This window comes from Bombus terrestris, chromosome 1 (genome assembly GCF_910591885.1).
Source record: "Bombus terrestris chromosome 1, iyBomTerr1.2, whole genome shotgun sequence".
Taxonomy (NCBI): domain Eukaryota; kingdom Metazoa; phylum Arthropoda; class Insecta; order Hymenoptera; family Apidae; genus Bombus; species Bombus terrestris.
This window is the reverse complement of record NC_063269.1, coordinates 2,309,606-2,326,723: the sequence shown is the minus strand read 5'-3', so window position 1 is coordinate 2,326,723 and position 17,118 is coordinate 2,309,606. Positions and strand designations below refer to the sequence as shown.

The 17,118-nt window shown below is 42.2% G+C and overlaps 1 protein-coding gene across 9 annotated transcripts in view; it reads right to left on the bottom strand.

Moving 5' to 3' along the window:
* LOC100642674 (dystrophin, isoforms A/C/F/G/H) overlaps positions 1–17,118 on the bottom strand; it is a 439,133-nt gene that overhangs the window by 282,469 nt on the left and 139,546 nt on the right. For all 9 annotated transcript variants that reach the window (XM_048406314.1, XM_048406316.1, XM_048406313.1 and 6 more), the window contains 2 exons: positions 16,113–16,267; positions 15,677–15,866 (listed from right to left, as the gene is read on the bottom strand). In XM_048406314.1, the coding sequence (XP_048262271.1) occupies positions 15,677–15,866; positions 16,113–16,267 (345 nt within the window). The remainder of the gene's footprint in view (positions 1–15,676; positions 15,867–16,112; positions 16,268–17,118) is intronic.

Below are 17,118 nucleotides of genomic sequence, written 5' to 3'. Positions count from 1 at the left end.
ACGGACGGAAGTGCAAGGTAAACGAAGTATTCACGTGTAGTGCTGACTCAAAGCGAGGGCTCTGAAAATCGTTATTTGTCGCGAAAACGCGTTTTCCTCGATTCATTTATTTCCATTCGAAAGGTAATCTTAATATTAAAACTAAAAGTTCGAGTCGCTGAAAAATTCCAAAGAAAATTACCAACACAGAATTATCAATTCTCCGTTTCTACTTGTCAATTGACGAATACGTGCCGCAAATGTTAATACTAGAATAGTCGAGAAAATCAATTCGTAACTTTGAAACGTTTTCCTGTAACTCGTTTGTATTTACCAAAATCCCAAGATGAATCCCAATGCGTAATACTCGTTTAATAGAATAAAAAATTCATCAATAATCATTATCAATTATCAAGGTAAGCGACCGGACGATAGACTGATAATCATTCGCGACGAGGAAATAAAACGTTTGGTGGTATTGGCATCGCGGGCGGATGTGTTCGATACAATTTCTATAGGGCAACGTCCTGATGTCTTGTTCCTCTGGTCTGGCAGAAAAACCGCCACCAGATGTAGCAAACATTTTATTCGCGATAAAATGGAGCATCATTCGCTCTGTTGGTAAATGCGAATTTCTACTTGCATTGCGGATCGATGCGCCGGATTTCTCTCTTATGAATCCACCGTCCTAAATACAAAGTGTAATTGATCTCGATGGAGAACGCACAATCGTACCTTCGTTCGCTCCGTGTTCCACTTAACTAATTGATCGACACACGTCGCATAATTAAAAATCACGACGAGCAGAATCGTGGAATATTAATAACTAAGATTAAGATACAGTGACCAAACTGTTCATCGATTTCTAATTGTTCGTAAAATGCGTTTACAAATTGTATTTTTGGGAATACGAATGATTTCTTGCGAAATATATAGTTTCCTTGAATTACCTGTATTTTTACATACCTTCCACTTTTGATTTCTTTTTAATTTGTCAGATAGATAAATATTGCTATTAGTAATCGCACGTATAAACTAACTTTCAACTGAAATGCGAGGCGAAACATTTTCAGTTGAAGATTCACTTAAGATTAGAGTAATAATTTTGAAGTAATGGACTATATGGAACCTAGGTGACCAATAACATCGAGGTTAGAGTCACGAGATGCGACTTGGTCGGAGATGGAGGCATTCCAGTCAATGTTTACGATGCCAGAGTCCTACTAGGTTGTCGACTTGATAACATCGCATCTGCGGGCCACGGTGTCGCTACGAATCATATCCCAAGATCTCGATCTACAAGATATCAAGACGCTCCACTCTGATTTCAACCGAATCTCGTCCTATCATCTTAATCCTGTTCAAAACCACGTCTAATTCTTGCTAAACGCAGTGCTCTGCGACACCGAAGCCTTCTCTAGATCGTATCCACGTGTCGTGCCGTTAAATTTACTACCTTACAACCGCATAGCCCCCGACAAATTGTGTCTTTATTCTCAAATCTTATTTCCAAGCATCGTCGTGGCTTCTGATCCACAGCCCAGTGATCTTAAAAATAGCAGATTATAGGACCGTTCTTGTGGAAACCACTGCTCTGTAATTATACTATTTTTACCTGCAATAAAGCGAAAACCACGTAGAAATCACAAAACGCACGAGTTCCTCCGGTTTCAGGCTGAAAAACTCGCTGTAAAAGCTGCACTAGAAAAAAATCGAGTTTCAAGGAACATTAAAAAAGGCCCTTCGCGATTCCAGTTTTACGACCTTCATTACGAGCGGTCGTAACGAGAGCGAAAAATCGAAAAGAAAGGAAACATCACCCCTTTTCCCTTTTCTCGCTGAAAATATCTTTGGAACGCGTGCTGCGATCAATACATCGAAAACGACGGTGGTAACGTCTGGCCTGTGTAATTCAGATTCGCGTTTTCCAAGGGAAGAGCCAAAAGAAGAAACCGAATATGGTAATTCCTTTCGGTCGTGACCTTCCCTCGCTTCGTTGCGTGGAAGAGGATTGTGTAGGAGCTGGCCAACGAGCGGGCGAAATTTTTTTCCACCACCGATAGCTTCCTCGTATCCATTCCCTCGACTTCCTGCACCGCGGAACACTGCGGTGTGGAATTTAAATAAAGCGAACAGCTTCCGTCTAAACGCCCTGGGCAGACGGCTTCTTTCTCGCACGTTACAGGTAAGTTTGAGTAAATAGAACGGTCGCGTGTCCCGATGGCTACCTTCTTCTCTATCTTTTCGCGCGTTTCCATTTGTTCCATCTTCCGAATATCAGAATATTCCTCGAAGCGGTCTGGGTTATGGGCGTTGGGTAGAGATCGCGATGTAGAGAACCTTCTTTCGGGATGGTTTGTTTCTGGATGATTTGGAGCAATTAGTAAATACAATGAATCCTCGTGGAGTCGTAGAAAGGAATGGTTAGAGCGCGTGTCAGAAAAATAATAGATATGCACGGATCCCTACAAGCATATCGAGTTCGATCTTGAGATGTTCCATTTGTCGGAAGGCGGTAAACGCTTACGACCTAGCGAACTAGAGATGTAATTCGAAAAAGAAGGATTAAGTAAAATATTAGCATGTCAGGTGATGATAAGAGGTAAATATGATAAATAAACTAGAAGGCCATTCTAAGCCGGAAGATAAATAACTCTTTACTACTTGAAAAAGCTACTCGTCCCACTGACAACTCGATCTCAGTTTACTGTAAACTGCGCGGAACTATAGAAGCTAGAACAGAAAGCGGTTGCGACCAGCTTCGAATCAAATGCAAACTTAATAATTTCGAAGTAATAAAGTTAGCAGTGATTTAATGACGGACTGTAAGCAATAACACGTCGCCAGCTGGACGACGTAAATGAACGGAGTTTCGAAAGTGCGTCACCAAGTTTCAGTCCGTTTTGCACGTAATTCCCAGTAGTCCAGTCACCGCTTTCGGACGCTAATATTTTCCGCCCTACAAACTCCTTCTCTCGGTTCCCCGCTCTTCCAACTGTAATCCCATTTCCCGCGTTGAATAACAAACGACGACAAAGAATAGAGGGAAAAGAGCCCGAGACAAAACGATATTTACGCGTCCATCGGAGGTTACATCGAACTCTTACGTCGTTGCAAACGTCGAATCTGTATTCAGTGTTTGGAAACGCGTAAAAAGAAGCGAAGAAGCGAGGTTGCTCGAGGAAGAAGTACAGCAAGATTATCCCCGGGGACGCGTCAACGTCCATATTCAGACGGGACCCACGATTTTTCCGGAATTCCTTATCTTCTTGGGATGTCCTAGCCGCGAGAATCGCCGGGGGAATCGAAAATGTCGACGTTTCAAAAGAACGCGGCCGACCTGTTTCTCGCGCCAAAGGTTTCCCTCCCCTGTGATCACAATCGTGTTTCTTCCCTCGTCCTTTCTCAACTTCTCCCGTTTTCTATTTCTCTATGCCGCCCCTTCTTCTCTACCTTCTTTCCTTTCCTTTTTTTCTTCCTTAATTTCATTCGACCGTTTCGCACCAACTAAACCGAAAACGATGAGAGACAGAAAAAACGCAAAAGGAGTGTAACGGGGTGGTAGAGGGAAAAAATTCTTTGCGCGGAATCCCTCGTTTCGACTCGCTATTACCTGGCCCGAGAGAACAACCAGACCACGCTGATGATGCTCTTACACCGTCGGGACTTTTGGAGAGAGACCAAAAATATCACCCTTATAACAGAGGGTCGAGCACCCGCCACTAATTATTTCTGGTCAAAAAAGCAAAGAAACTATCTTTGTGAGAGGAGAGAAATGAAAATGTCGAATTTCGTGCGCGCGACGTTCGTACGCGAACAGCGTGGTTGGTAATTCATGTAGCCGTTCGTTTGAAAAAAATTTGTTCAAACGAACATTCGGCCCCTGTACCGCGGCTCTTTTATTCGTTGCGATAGCAGTTTGAATAAGAACGACGCGATAGCCATTGTGCGTCGGATGATACGTTTCAATTAGTACAAAAGAAGGGATAGTTGGAAAATCGTAGAGGGCTTGCGCGCGCTTTGTACGTACTCCTTTTCTGGTAACTAAGTTCTTTTTTTTTTTTTCTTTTTTTTGCATGAGTTTGTGGAACTGTTATCCGACGGTTTAGCGAGACTGCTTTGTTCCCGTTTTGGGACGGTTGTACAAAGAGCTGTTGCCGCGGACATACGGGCAGATATCGTCCGTACCATTGTCTCGCGTTGCACGAAAATGTACGAAATGAATCGATCGAAAGTACCAGAGTGTCCCTACGTGATGTGTTTATCAGGTAGGACGAAATAAGAACGAAAGTAATATAGAGACAGCGTTGAAAACGTAAGCGATATACTAAAATGGCGAAACGATGGAGCACAGGTCGTAATAACATAAGTCAGTTCGCTGTTATCGCTCGGAAAATACCGGTCTGAATTTATTCTTATAAACAATCCGATATAAAATATCCGGAAAACGTATCGTGGCAGGGTATACAGTTATTAAATGATTAATTATGAAACTAAGAGACGATATTTTTAAAGTAAGTGACGAACTTGTCAAAATCTTGATTTACACGACTATGATATGCATCCCTCTAAATCTTGAATTATTCTGAAGAAAATAACAAACATGGGAATATTCTAAAAATTCATTGAAAATCTCTTTCGCTTTTAGAAGGAACGTAATTACAGGTAGGTCGTAAAAAGTAAAAAATTCCAAAAAATAGGATAACTCTAATAGGTACAGGTGTATGGATTATATCGAGCAACGATTCCAAAACGATCAATGAAAGGAGGGAAAGGAGTATGACAATGGAAAATTCCAGGCATCGTCCGTTAATTAACCGTGCCGAAAAATGGAAAAGGACGATGCTGTGGTAAAAGGGGGTGAATGTCGCGGAACGCGGCCGAATGCATTTCTTTTATTGCGTATTTTTAATTCAAACACGGCAATCGTGGTTTTAAAAAGCCGCGCTTCTCCTGAATGGCCATTACTGGGAAAATTGTGAAAATACAGACGCGGTTGTAATGGTTTTCCACGCTCGTTCCGAGCGACTCACCCCACGTGTAGCCGTGTACTCGTTGCGAGTACGGTACTGTAAAGTCTGCGAGGCTTTTCGGTGAATCGGCAGGCGGCGACATTTGCTCGCAACGTTATCTCAGATATTCTCGCTGGTTTGTCCGTCCAACCCAGATCCTTTAGTAACAGAACTACAAACTAGTACATCCATTGAGTCACCGGCAGATCCAAAAGAAAAGCGGACACTCGACGACAGTGTAAATTCTACTGTGTCAACGAACGATCGATTGGAACGTTGCGTTGTACGAAATGCTCGAGAATCGAAATGATCGATACCATTTTTTTTGCAAATTTCTCGATTACGTTAGAGTTACGTGATTAACGTTTAAATCTCGAGGGACCAACGACTTACTTGCTTAAGTTCTCTTATCGCGAGAATATGCCACAAATAATGGTAATCGTCGTTTTACGCTTTCCAATTTATATAGAATTGATCGGTGCGGCTTCCGAATGCAGGTCATAATATAGAGAATAACATAATTTGATAGAAGATTAAATAATATCTTTTTTCAATTAAACGTTCGAGCCAAACGAATTACAAGGCAGAAGCTTCACACGCGAAATCGAAAAAGGGAAATCTGGATATTTGACGTTTTAATACGATCAAGGGTTTATAAAATACGAAAATTTCAATCCAAACTACGTTACATCGTCGTAATACACTTTTAGGATTACGTTAAAATTTTCAGTAGATTCAGATATAAAATTGTTGCATCCGTAATCTGGGCTGTACAAGTTACGCAACTATGTGTATTGATTTCGTGAAATTCCACCAACGTTATATTACGAATAATTAACGTACATTGGTTCAATGACACTTGCGTCAATCAAAGGACGATCACGGTTTCGTTTTTCTCTCCCTTTTTTTTTTTTATTTTTAATTTTTGTTTTTGACTAATGAAAGATAGATTTAGTAAAAAGAAAATACATTTGGCGAACGAGCGATTTACGAATGACTGTCTAATTACCGATGTAATTTGCCGCGGTCGCAAAGTGTTCCGATTAAAAGCGCTTTCTCCACGACGTAATTACATAAGCAATTAGAACAAATAAACGTTGCTTTTACAAGCCACGATTGCTAGCTTGCTAGATTCAACAAAACTAATTTTCCTGGGTATAAATTTAAACGGACGCTCGCAAGTTCCGAGATGTATTCATACGTGCACTGCTGACTTTGCGCCATGAATTATCTACTTGCTATACCGCGACAAACTTTTAACTTCCATAACCGCGATCTTTTTCCTTTTTATTTCTCTGTCGCTGAATTACTTTCTCCCTTTCTCGAGATCGTTTTAATATAAACATTAATTTATTTTTTCTTTTTAATTTCGTTAACTGATTTTCGTCGCTATCAACGTGCCCATTGATTAATTTTAATTATATTCCCACGAAGTTTTCAAAAGCTTTGCAACCTTGTTGTCTCAACGATCTCTGCGACAGCGTGAGCTCGATGTAAATTACAATTAGAAAAAAATCGTAGGAAAATGAAAATACAAAGGGTGGCGGGAAATTCTGCTAACAAAAATGACAAATGCGTAATACGGATTTGCGCACAAAAAGATAAAACGTCGCACGCGTTGTGACAGCTGTGAAAACAAAACTGCGATATATTTTTGTTTATTACAAAGTAGAAAAGAAAGAAAAACAACGATAGTTTTTAGACGGGACGAGAAAGATAAACATCTGAAATTTAAAACTGTGAAGCGAAAAATGGTTTGATAAATTGGCAGGCATATCGCTCGCGCTCTAATGAGGCCAGTCTCTTTTTGCTTAAACAGATGAAATTCAAGAATGAAATATTTGTCGTGATGGTATCTGTTTCAGGGAACGGAAAAGCGGTTCATCCAATTGATGATTTATCGACGATAACCGAAGTTATTGCTCGCCGCGAATTCCGGAATTATCGCGAGATTGGTTTTTTTTCGAAACAATGAAGATGACACAGCGTCGCACAAAAGCGACAATATTGAGACTGTCAGTGAATCGATCCAATCTCCAGCAAACATAAATCATCGCCTTTTTCCGTTCCTTATGGATTCTTGCTCGATACCGTCGATAGACCAAAACGACGTTGTCAAAATCCAACATTTCTCTGAACTCACTTTTGAAAAAAAGCTAACTTGAAATCCTTCTTTACGATTTGCTCGATCGAGGAACAAAAATTGAAACGGCAGCGCGTATGTTTGCAAAATTTACTGGAAATAATAATAGGAGAACCTAGAGCATCTAAAATTTAGAAAAAAGCGAACATCTTTCGTAACGACAAAGCTTAGATGTAAAAAGAATATTTCGATAATTCCAGCTTTGTAAAGTTTACAGTAGACGATACGAATCGATGATCTTAGATAGATAACGAGACTTTTTAGTATATTAGCGTAGGATAAGTAAAAGATAACAAAACGCGACAGAAACCTGCAAAATATTTCCAGTCGCTTTCGGTATCGACTGGCGGTTAAGATCTTAGGCAGAAACGCTAGAAAATCGAATGTATTCTGCCACGGAATAGGAATTCTCCATCGAGGAACCGGCTGATAACATCGCCACCCAAAGTCGGTAACCGGAATTCGAGAAAACTACCCTTTCGAGAGGAAAACCATCCCTCCTGCGTTACCGACCTTGCAATTCTACCAACATTGTCGGCTACCGCCCTCTGAAGAAGCCGAGAGCGCATGCGCGTACCGTTTCGATCGCGAACAACCCCTTTCTCGTTAAATCGCACGTATCATCTAAGTTGTAGGAGGATGGAGAAACGATACAAAGACAGACAGAGACAGATAATAACGAGAATACGAAGCATGATGAAAATGTGATTCGCGAAAAGCTTCGTTTCCCGAAAATGTACAAAGATGTATATTTTTTCCAACAGAATAATATATGAAAAACAACGTAAGAAAGAACGTGGAAGAAAATGCTAAAAAAATTTGATGGAATTTTAACCATGAAATATTCAGGTGGAATTTTGCCAATTGAACTATAAAACACGAAGGGGGGGGGGGGAAGATTCCAACAAAATTTTCCAATTCGAAGTACGCTCGATGCTAAAGCAATTAAAACACGGAAAAAGGAATTCTCGTAGCGATGCGTTTAACGCCTCGACTTCACGGCGTTCCATTTATCATGGTCGCTTGAGGGGGTGGTGTAAGGGTGAAGATGTGACCGTTGTCGAACGAGAAACACCCGCCTCTCGAATTTTACCCCTTAATGGAGAAACTTGCTAGGAGCCTGCCTGCCCGTACCCGTTGCTTTTATATCCGTATTTTACGAGATTCTTTCCCGACCTCTTTCGTCACCCACCCTCTCCGTGCCCTTTACGACTTCCGCGTTTCATTTTCGCCATGGCGCTTTTCAGTTTCGCCCACCCGCCGCTTCCTTCAGCGACGAAAACTCGTCGAACGAAATCGACTTTGATAAAGCTCGTAGAAAATCAACGAAGATAAGCGTAGTCGTTAACAGCAATGTATCGCGAGAAATCAACAGACACACAGCGAAGCTGTGTAACTCGCAGGTCCGTGAAGGGAAGAAAAAACGACCGGGCCAGTGAACAGTCACCCTAAGCGGTCGTTATTCGCTGAGCGATTACACGGTGAACATGCAACGATCAAACGGTAAATTCGAAACATTAATTCACCGCTGCGACCCACGAACGCGAGACTGTCGCCTGATAAACTCGTTGAAAACGTTTCCTTTCTGCTCGGACGGCAGCCACGAGGGTGGAGTTCGTTAAATGCACTTTGCCGTGCTGCAGCGATTTTAAAAATTACCAGCCAAGAGAAGCAAAGAGAGAGAGAAAGAGAGAGATTCTTAATGCGCCTTCGTTGAAAGGCTAACGAAGTTTACCGAACGGACGGTTGTTGAAGCGGAGAGAAAAATATAAAAGAGGTACCGCGACCAAGAAGCGCATACGAGTTTCGCGATTATGCAAAACAAGGAACTGGGAAGAGCCCGGTTTTTTTCCCCGCGATAGACCGAGCGTAGCCTTCCCTTTTAGATATAATTTCTGTTGCCAGAGAAGAAAAAACTTGGCGTCGTGATTTAGTAGCGCGATTCGTGGCCGTGTGTGCGCCAGCGCTCGCTTCCACTTATAAATTTCCGTTATACGGTGTCCTTTTGGTCGCGAGACGCAGAAACTCGCCGGATGCGCCACGCATAAAAAACACGAACACCACTTTTCCTCTCCTCTAGCCGGAGAGTCGCGAAAAGTATTCGGCGTTATAATGGAACAACGACTATTAGGAGCGAAGAATATCATCGTCGGCGCGGTCGTTCACGCCGCGAAGGCGTTCCTCTATCGATCCTTCGGCTGCGTTTCGCCTGTGGGAGAGAAAGGGAAAGTAGCCAACCGATTCTTTCGCTTTATCATGACCTTCGCACCCCCGAGAAAAAGTCCGCAACTTTTCCCATTCTCCTGTCGCTGTGTGTGTCTGCCTTATACACGGAATTCCGTCGTACAAAAATTCTATTTTTAAATTGTTCGCACAAAAACGTAAGATTACCGTTTCTTTCGGCGTACAAAATTTAACGACGTTAGATTCCCTCGCTTATACCCATAAAACAGAGTTACGAATATTTATGCTCAACAGTGACTGCGATAACGTTTGTCGAAAACGCGAATACCTGCAACAGCAATGAATTCAACGCTGCGAAATAACACTGAGAGATCACCCACGCTTTCGTCGTGGCTAGAGGTTCTAGACAGAAGACGTAATGCAGGAAGGCCTTACATCACCGGAACACATACTAAATGCTCAACATTAAAAGCACGTTCCGGGTTTCGCTGGACCGCTACGAACCTGTGGTATTTACTAAGAGCAAGCTTTTTTCCGCCAGAACGCTCCCATTGTTATATTAATATTAACCAAGCAGTCGCAAGGTCGAGGTATACGCACAATGCGCTTTCAACGTGTCATTCTATGACATTCTCCCTTTATCGATGTCAATTCTAGCAGAACCCAATCCCCATCCCATTTTCAGTCGCGATTCGGCATTGAACGCTTTAACACGCAACGAAAGGGGCAAATTGACCGAATGGAAAGTCCGGTTACGTTGTCACAACCTCGTGGACGGACACGAGTGAAATTCGTTGCCTCTAGTCGACTGCAATTTTGTACATCCCATTTGTGCAGGCAAGGGTGTCGCCGTATGAAGAAGCAAGCGCATCCCTGAATAGGCTAGGGGTTGGTCGCGTGGCACGTTGAAAAAATAAAACCAGGTGAAATTGCGTTAAAGCGAATTAGCCACGCTAGGCTTGATTTAACGAACCAGCCTGTACGGTATGTTTACCATGAATATGAGAAAAGGGACAGGCCTCTTTGTCCGACACAGGGGGGCGAAACGAAAGTTCAGGTCACGTAAGCGACTCCCGTGGCGTTTCTCCTCGATCGATGAACCCTACTTTCCGTGTAAACGGTTCGTAAAGCCATCGAACTCCAGCCACGGCGCAAAATGACAAGAAGCCTAAAAGCAACCTTGGGCGACGCGCTACCGCGTTGCGAAGCTTCATTGGAAATTCGTGACCTACTTGCCTCTCGTGGTTTTCGAATCTAACGGAAACGTAGGCGAGCCTCGCAGAATTTTAAAGACGCGAAAACCTCTCCGTGCTATCGTTGAAAATACTTGCAAATGTGACTTTTCATGGGAGAAGATTTTAAACTGCGAATGTGAAACAGATGGAACTTCCATGGAACGAAATTTTGTGCTATTCTCTGGTGCTATAAGTAGAATAATTTTACATTTTAATAGACTTGCTAGAATCGAGGTGTTTTAGTATTTTTTAAATTCTTTTTTAACGCGTCGCCTTTAGAAAATCCTTTCACGAGAAGGTAAGTCCTTGTTGACCTTTCATGTTTTACCGTGATTGAAGCATAATCTTTCTGGATGATCTTTCTTTCGCTCTGTCGTTATCCAGACTAACACCGGCTACAGAATATGGCTATAGAACATTTATACGCCATAGTATTTATTATTCCATTTGCAAATTAATTCATTAGATCCAAGTATATTATATAACATATCGCTTAGTAGCTTCTTTATGAAATGTAAAAACTGATGAGAAAAAGAAATGTTTGCTCGCAAAGCAAGATTATGTGCAAATACTTCTTGTAGACGCTGTATATATCAAATGTTATCCTATCTTCGAGAAATCAGAAAAAACAAATGGAACCGATACGTTGCCCGGCAAAAGGGAAAAAGTCATCATCAAACATCGATCGAGTTTTTCCCCAGATCCCCGAGGTTCCAGCTTTTCCAAGCGTAAATATTAATATCGTAAAAGAATCTCGATCTTCTTGAACGTATTTATTTGCCAGTCCCATGGGCTACCCATGAAACGTCCCGTTTCGATTCCAAGTAATTCTAGCCGCGATCCAATATCGGACGGCCATAACTCGTGCCCGACAAATCGCAATTCATGCACACGGGAGCGTGGTGCAGCATGGACGAAGGTATTAGGAATTCCTCCGGATGTGCTCTCGAAAGACGGAGACGCTATGCATGCATGAGTTACGTTCCGGTCGAACCGGGTCGGTGAGTCATTAGTAGCATCGCGACGACAACCGTGAACTTCGCCTGCGGAATTACATTGTTTCTTGGCGTTGCTAACTGTACGATAGCGTAGTCTGCGTTGTCTACGATACATCGATAATATCGCGATACCGTTGCAAGTGTACGTTAGTTGGAACGTACGCGCGTTTCCAGTAAATCGAAGCCTTTTCAATCTTCAGTTCCTACGAAATTCGAGAATTCGAAACTTTAAGAATCGACTACCGTTAGATCGATGGAAATTGTAGACTAACTTTCCGAAGGTAAGAAACGTCTGGTGGAAGAGGTGAAAGTAAAACCAAGATGGATAATGAGGCAAAGGGTGGATTTGACGCGACGTACGGAGCCAAGTTTCGTTGCCTCGTTTTTATTACAAATGCCAATCGATAACGCGGCTCCTACCTACCTCGAGGTTTAACGAGTGGAAGCAGCTGTCCAGGCGGCATTAGTCACCGGGATGTAATTTCTGGCCCACGCCCTGTTCCGCGTGCATTTGTGAAAACCGGACAACTCGGCTGATTGCTCGCGTGCACTAAATAGCATTAACGTTCGACAATTATTCTTTCGATATTTCTACGGCACAGCATGAACGAAACTAATTGCAGGCAACTCGAACCCATCTCTGCAAGTCTGTAGCAAGTAAGGATAATTGAACCAGAGAGCGCGATCGACGACGAGCATGGATGCATCTGTCGATTTGAATTCGTGGCGGCGTAACACCGCATCTGGGTGTACATCTCGAGAAGCTCACCGAGCGGCGTTCGAAATTAATTCCTATTTGCAATCGACGTAGCAGCGCCGTGGAACGGGATACGTTTGCACGACCGCAACATTTTACGCTGCATCGATGAAATTAACAAACTCGGCATGCTGCGATGATTCGAGCATGGCTCGTTCGACACACAGTTCCGCGTTAAATTGATCGAAAGATGTATAAATTCCACGTGAACCGAGACGATTGGCGATAAAGGGACAACACGCAGCTTTGCAGCTTTCAGCGAGCACCAACTGCAACACTTAATTACGGACGGTGCGCATAGGCATACTATTTTCCGGTTCGACTGAGCCGACCAGCATTACGCTTTTCAAGAACATTAAACACGGCCAAACGAGTTCGATAAATTGTCACGCGAGAGATACGAATGGAAAGGGATAAAGCGGAACGCGAACACTGGGGATTGGTAAATAGGAATTACGCGCGGTGTTTGCTTTTAAAATTCGAGTCCAATGAAAAATCGCAGGCGCCAAAACAAAAATAGCCGCGAAACGAAAGCGGAACGAAATCGAAACGGAATCTGAGCGAAATCGAAACCGAAACGAAATCGTCGAAACACCGTGCGGCAAAAGAGAGAACTTGTAATTGAAATAGATCCGGCTAATTGTTATTGCGCATTGCAGCGCGTAGATATAATCAGGTTGCACGGCAAATAACATTGATTTTCAATGATCGCTATTATTGGACAAGCGGTCGGACAGCGTGGAAGCCGCAGAGGCGATTTTCCTTTCGTCCCCGATACTCGGGATTTATCGAGTGATTGATTCCAATCAGTTATCCAACTGTTTATCGAATAATCAATGCCGTCGTCTGTTCGCCGATGAGGTGCATGGAAATTACATTTCGCGGACACGCGGTCGCGCAACCGTGCGACTGGACTTTCGTCATCGAAAATTTATACCGTCCCTGTTCATTTGGCATCGATAATTTTAAACACAACCACAGCCTGAATATAGTGAAAATTATTGAGAGACATTGATAAATGCCACGAATATTTTAGAACAATAACTTCATTCGTGTTCACAGATAAAATGGAATTAATGCATTTCCACCTATTTGAAACTTTTCGACACGGAGAAGCGAAAGATTAAAACTATATACATAATAATAACAAACAAAGAGTACACGATTTTACGAATAACGTGAAAAGTCGATCAAACTAAACATTATACTAAGAAAAATGCATAAAGCGGAAATGGATAAACCCTTCATAACGTAATTCCAAATTGAACGCGACATTGTCATATAAAATGTACGAGTTTACCTACGAAATGCAATGCGATCGATCCTCAAACGCCCAAAATTGGACCCTTTTCGATAAAACAAACAAACAGTCGACGAGATGGGAGAAAAGCATCGAACAAAGCAGACAAAGGAAAGAATATCCCGATGTTAATGCGTAGGCAGCCAAACAATATTATAAGCTAATTTCCCGGAATCGTGTGCCGTTTGTTCGTTACGCGAGGACGATTATAGATTAATTTCATCGAAATGGAGCAATAGGCCGTACCGCGTACGCTACAATATCAATTTGATTCTGCGAATGGTCCATCGGTTCCACGGAATTGTAAACAGACGTATTCGACGGGGGAGGATTCTCATTGCGATTATCGTCACGATTCGTATAGGAAGCAGGTTACGACGAAAGAACTTTCTCGTCTCCCTATAGATTTCCTTAATGACGCACATTTTTACCCCGACCTTTGCGTCTTACATTTCGACCTCGTTCTATCTCCATCCGCGATCAAAGAGTTTAAGTGGGAAACGATGTAATATTCCAGAAATAAAAATTTTTAACATAGATTAAAGCTATTCGCGTAAAATTTCACTCTGCGTTTCGAGTATCTTAGAATCTAAAATAAAATACTTCAGGATTTACAATATTTATTTCGTGCTTGCACACAATGCGATTCTACTTTGGAAAATAATTTAAATTTTTTAATTTCGGCGCTTACATCGTTTGCCGTTTAAATTTCTCGATTATCGATAACCTGTATGCGTGTTCTTATGCGTGTTCGCGCTAATGCGTAGGAGAGAGTGTAACACTTTTGAATGCATATCGTCGGAAGGCGAGGAATCTTCTTTTTAGGGCTATAGGGATTCGAATCTGCGATTTTTTAAATTCATAACGCTATGACTAACTTTGATCATCCTAACCAATGTCACTCTCTATGACTTTTTCTTCTTTTCATTCGCATATTCTTCTCTATACTTATACTGATTTTAATCGCTAATCTTAATCGCTTTCGAATAAGATTAGACTGTGTGACTATTGTTTTTGAGGTCGGAGAATATACGCGAGTAGAGTTCGTTACAATTTCATGCTACTGCAAACTACCTTGTATGTAGAGAGGCAAAGTTTTCTCGTCTGCGCATTACTGAGAAGTTCAGTTAGCACAGAGAATGCTAATTGTTTAGAGAACTAGTTCGTAGTAGAATATGAAAAACGGACTTTCTGAAACGCAATGTGCCTAGGTACGCCGCGTATTTACTTTAAAATATCGGTAATCGTTCGATAAAGTAATAACTCTTGAAAGAAAATTCTTGCAATTTTCGTTTTTTCCTCTCAAGTATCTGCGTCTGAGAAGAACAGAACGCAAAACCAGAAGAAGCTTTCGCACAGAGGCTGATAGGCCGCTACCGCGTTACACCGATATCCGATATCGAGCGTCTTCCTTTTAATGGGTATACCGATACACGGCCTGCCACGTCCGACACACTTTTATGGCAATCAATCGAAGCCGTAAAACCTTCTCGAGTCAATACGTGACCTATACAGATCTGGTTTCCCGTCTTGACCACCACCGTTATAACGTCTCGAGGAATGTTACGACCTAACCAGACATGAATTACGTCGATCCCGTTTACGTTCGAAACGCGTTGATTTGTGCGAAATCACCTGCCTCAGCTATTCGTAAATCGCGTGGAATATTTCTACGTACAAGGGATGGCCAGTTTTTTCAACTTCGCCATCGTCGCGATTTATTTCTCGGAAATATCATTATCGAGTTTAGTATGTATTGTACCTTTCCAATTACGAAATAATTTTAAACTTTCTGGAGTATATGAATCATAATTTTAAATTTAATTTTGTATTTGTTACGGTATCAAATAAACTCGCGACTAATTATTTTACCCAAATAAAAATATGGATTGGAAGAATTGAAATCTTTACGTGATTTTTCGCCGGAAACATCAACAGCGAAAAGATTTCTTCTTAAAGTACGAGATTGCTGTGTTCCGACTATCAAGAACAATCGCGATACGTAACAAAAGCCTAGCCGATAAGAACTCGCGATTGGCGAGTTCGTACAAGCAAAAATGGGACTTACCTTAAGCTGATGTTGCGGTCGTCTGAGCGCACCCTGGTCTCGTCGTCCGCCAAGTCGATCGGCCTCCGCTTCCAATCCCTCCATCGAGGACTCAGCTTCGCTCAACCAAGCCAAGAACTTGTCCAGAGACCGGTCGAAGTTGTGGAGGGAGTTCATCGCGGAATGAAGCAGTTTTCCTCGATTGATGATACTAAGAAGGATTTAATAGATATAGCCTTTCATCGCGATTCAGATAGTCTGTTCGAAACGACAGAATTCGCTTCAATGGCAAACGCAAGAACGAAATCGCGAAAGAATAACTTCTACTATAAAAATTCTATCAACCGCGTTCGAAACGTTTAAATAAATCGAATCGAATCGAGCATTTTCAAATCATACACTGCTGACTTTTCCACGATACTAAGATAATGCGAATAAAACTATAATCGAGGCATACCTGGTGTTGAGATTGTTGTATCTCTGATTGATAGTCTCCGTCATCTTTTTCACGCGAGTCGTGTCGTCCTCCTGATAAACGGCTATCAGCTTCTGCGTCAGCTGATTGAACTGTTCGATCTGATGCTTGTACTGGTGGAGCTCCGCGTGGAACGACTGCAAGCACGAACGGCGTCGAAATAAGATGAGGCGGACAGGTCACCGTGGAGGCGGTAAACTTATATCGCGAGCGGCTCCGTCAGACTCGAAAGTCGCGTCCCTCGATAACTCGCGAAAGTTAAATCTTCCTAGAGAGGGAGGCCCGGCTTTCATCTTTCACGGTGGCATCCCGTGCCGTGGAAACTTTTATTTGGTCGGCCGGCGACCGCGATTCGCGTCGAGGAAACTTACGACAATCCAGATTAAGCCGACAAACCAAAAAAAAAAAAAAACGCGTTCTTATTCATAGCGTTCGCCCGACAAATTTTCTTTGATTTTAATTTCAAAGGAAACGTTTCCATCGAAAGGACTTTGCCATTAGGGGAAGATTGAAACTATTTTAAAACGAGATGAACCGATAAACGAGACGTGAAAATGTAATCGAACGACAAACGAATCAATTAATCAATTACGATTGCAAGTACCAAGAGGAAGGAAGAATCTGGCCACTGTTAGACACCGGAAAGCTAACCTTTGTAAACGAAACATACACCGGAATCAAGTTCTATTAAACAAGGCTGAAGTGTTAGCTTAGGACTTCGTAAAACCGTGAAAACTCTCGCGATCAATCGTTACAGTAATCGAATAAACGATCTCGATGTTCCTCAAGTATCGTCTTGTTAAACACTCACCATATTCGGACATCGGAAGGGAAGTTTTTGAAATACGAAATTAGAAGAAGGAATATTACTTTCTCAACGATGCAACGTAGTACGTCCTTTGTGATTCGCGCGTCGTAACAGAATGAACGCAGAATGCTTACGTTCGATGATACCTCCGGTCGTTAAGGACGCGTAAAAAGGACAACG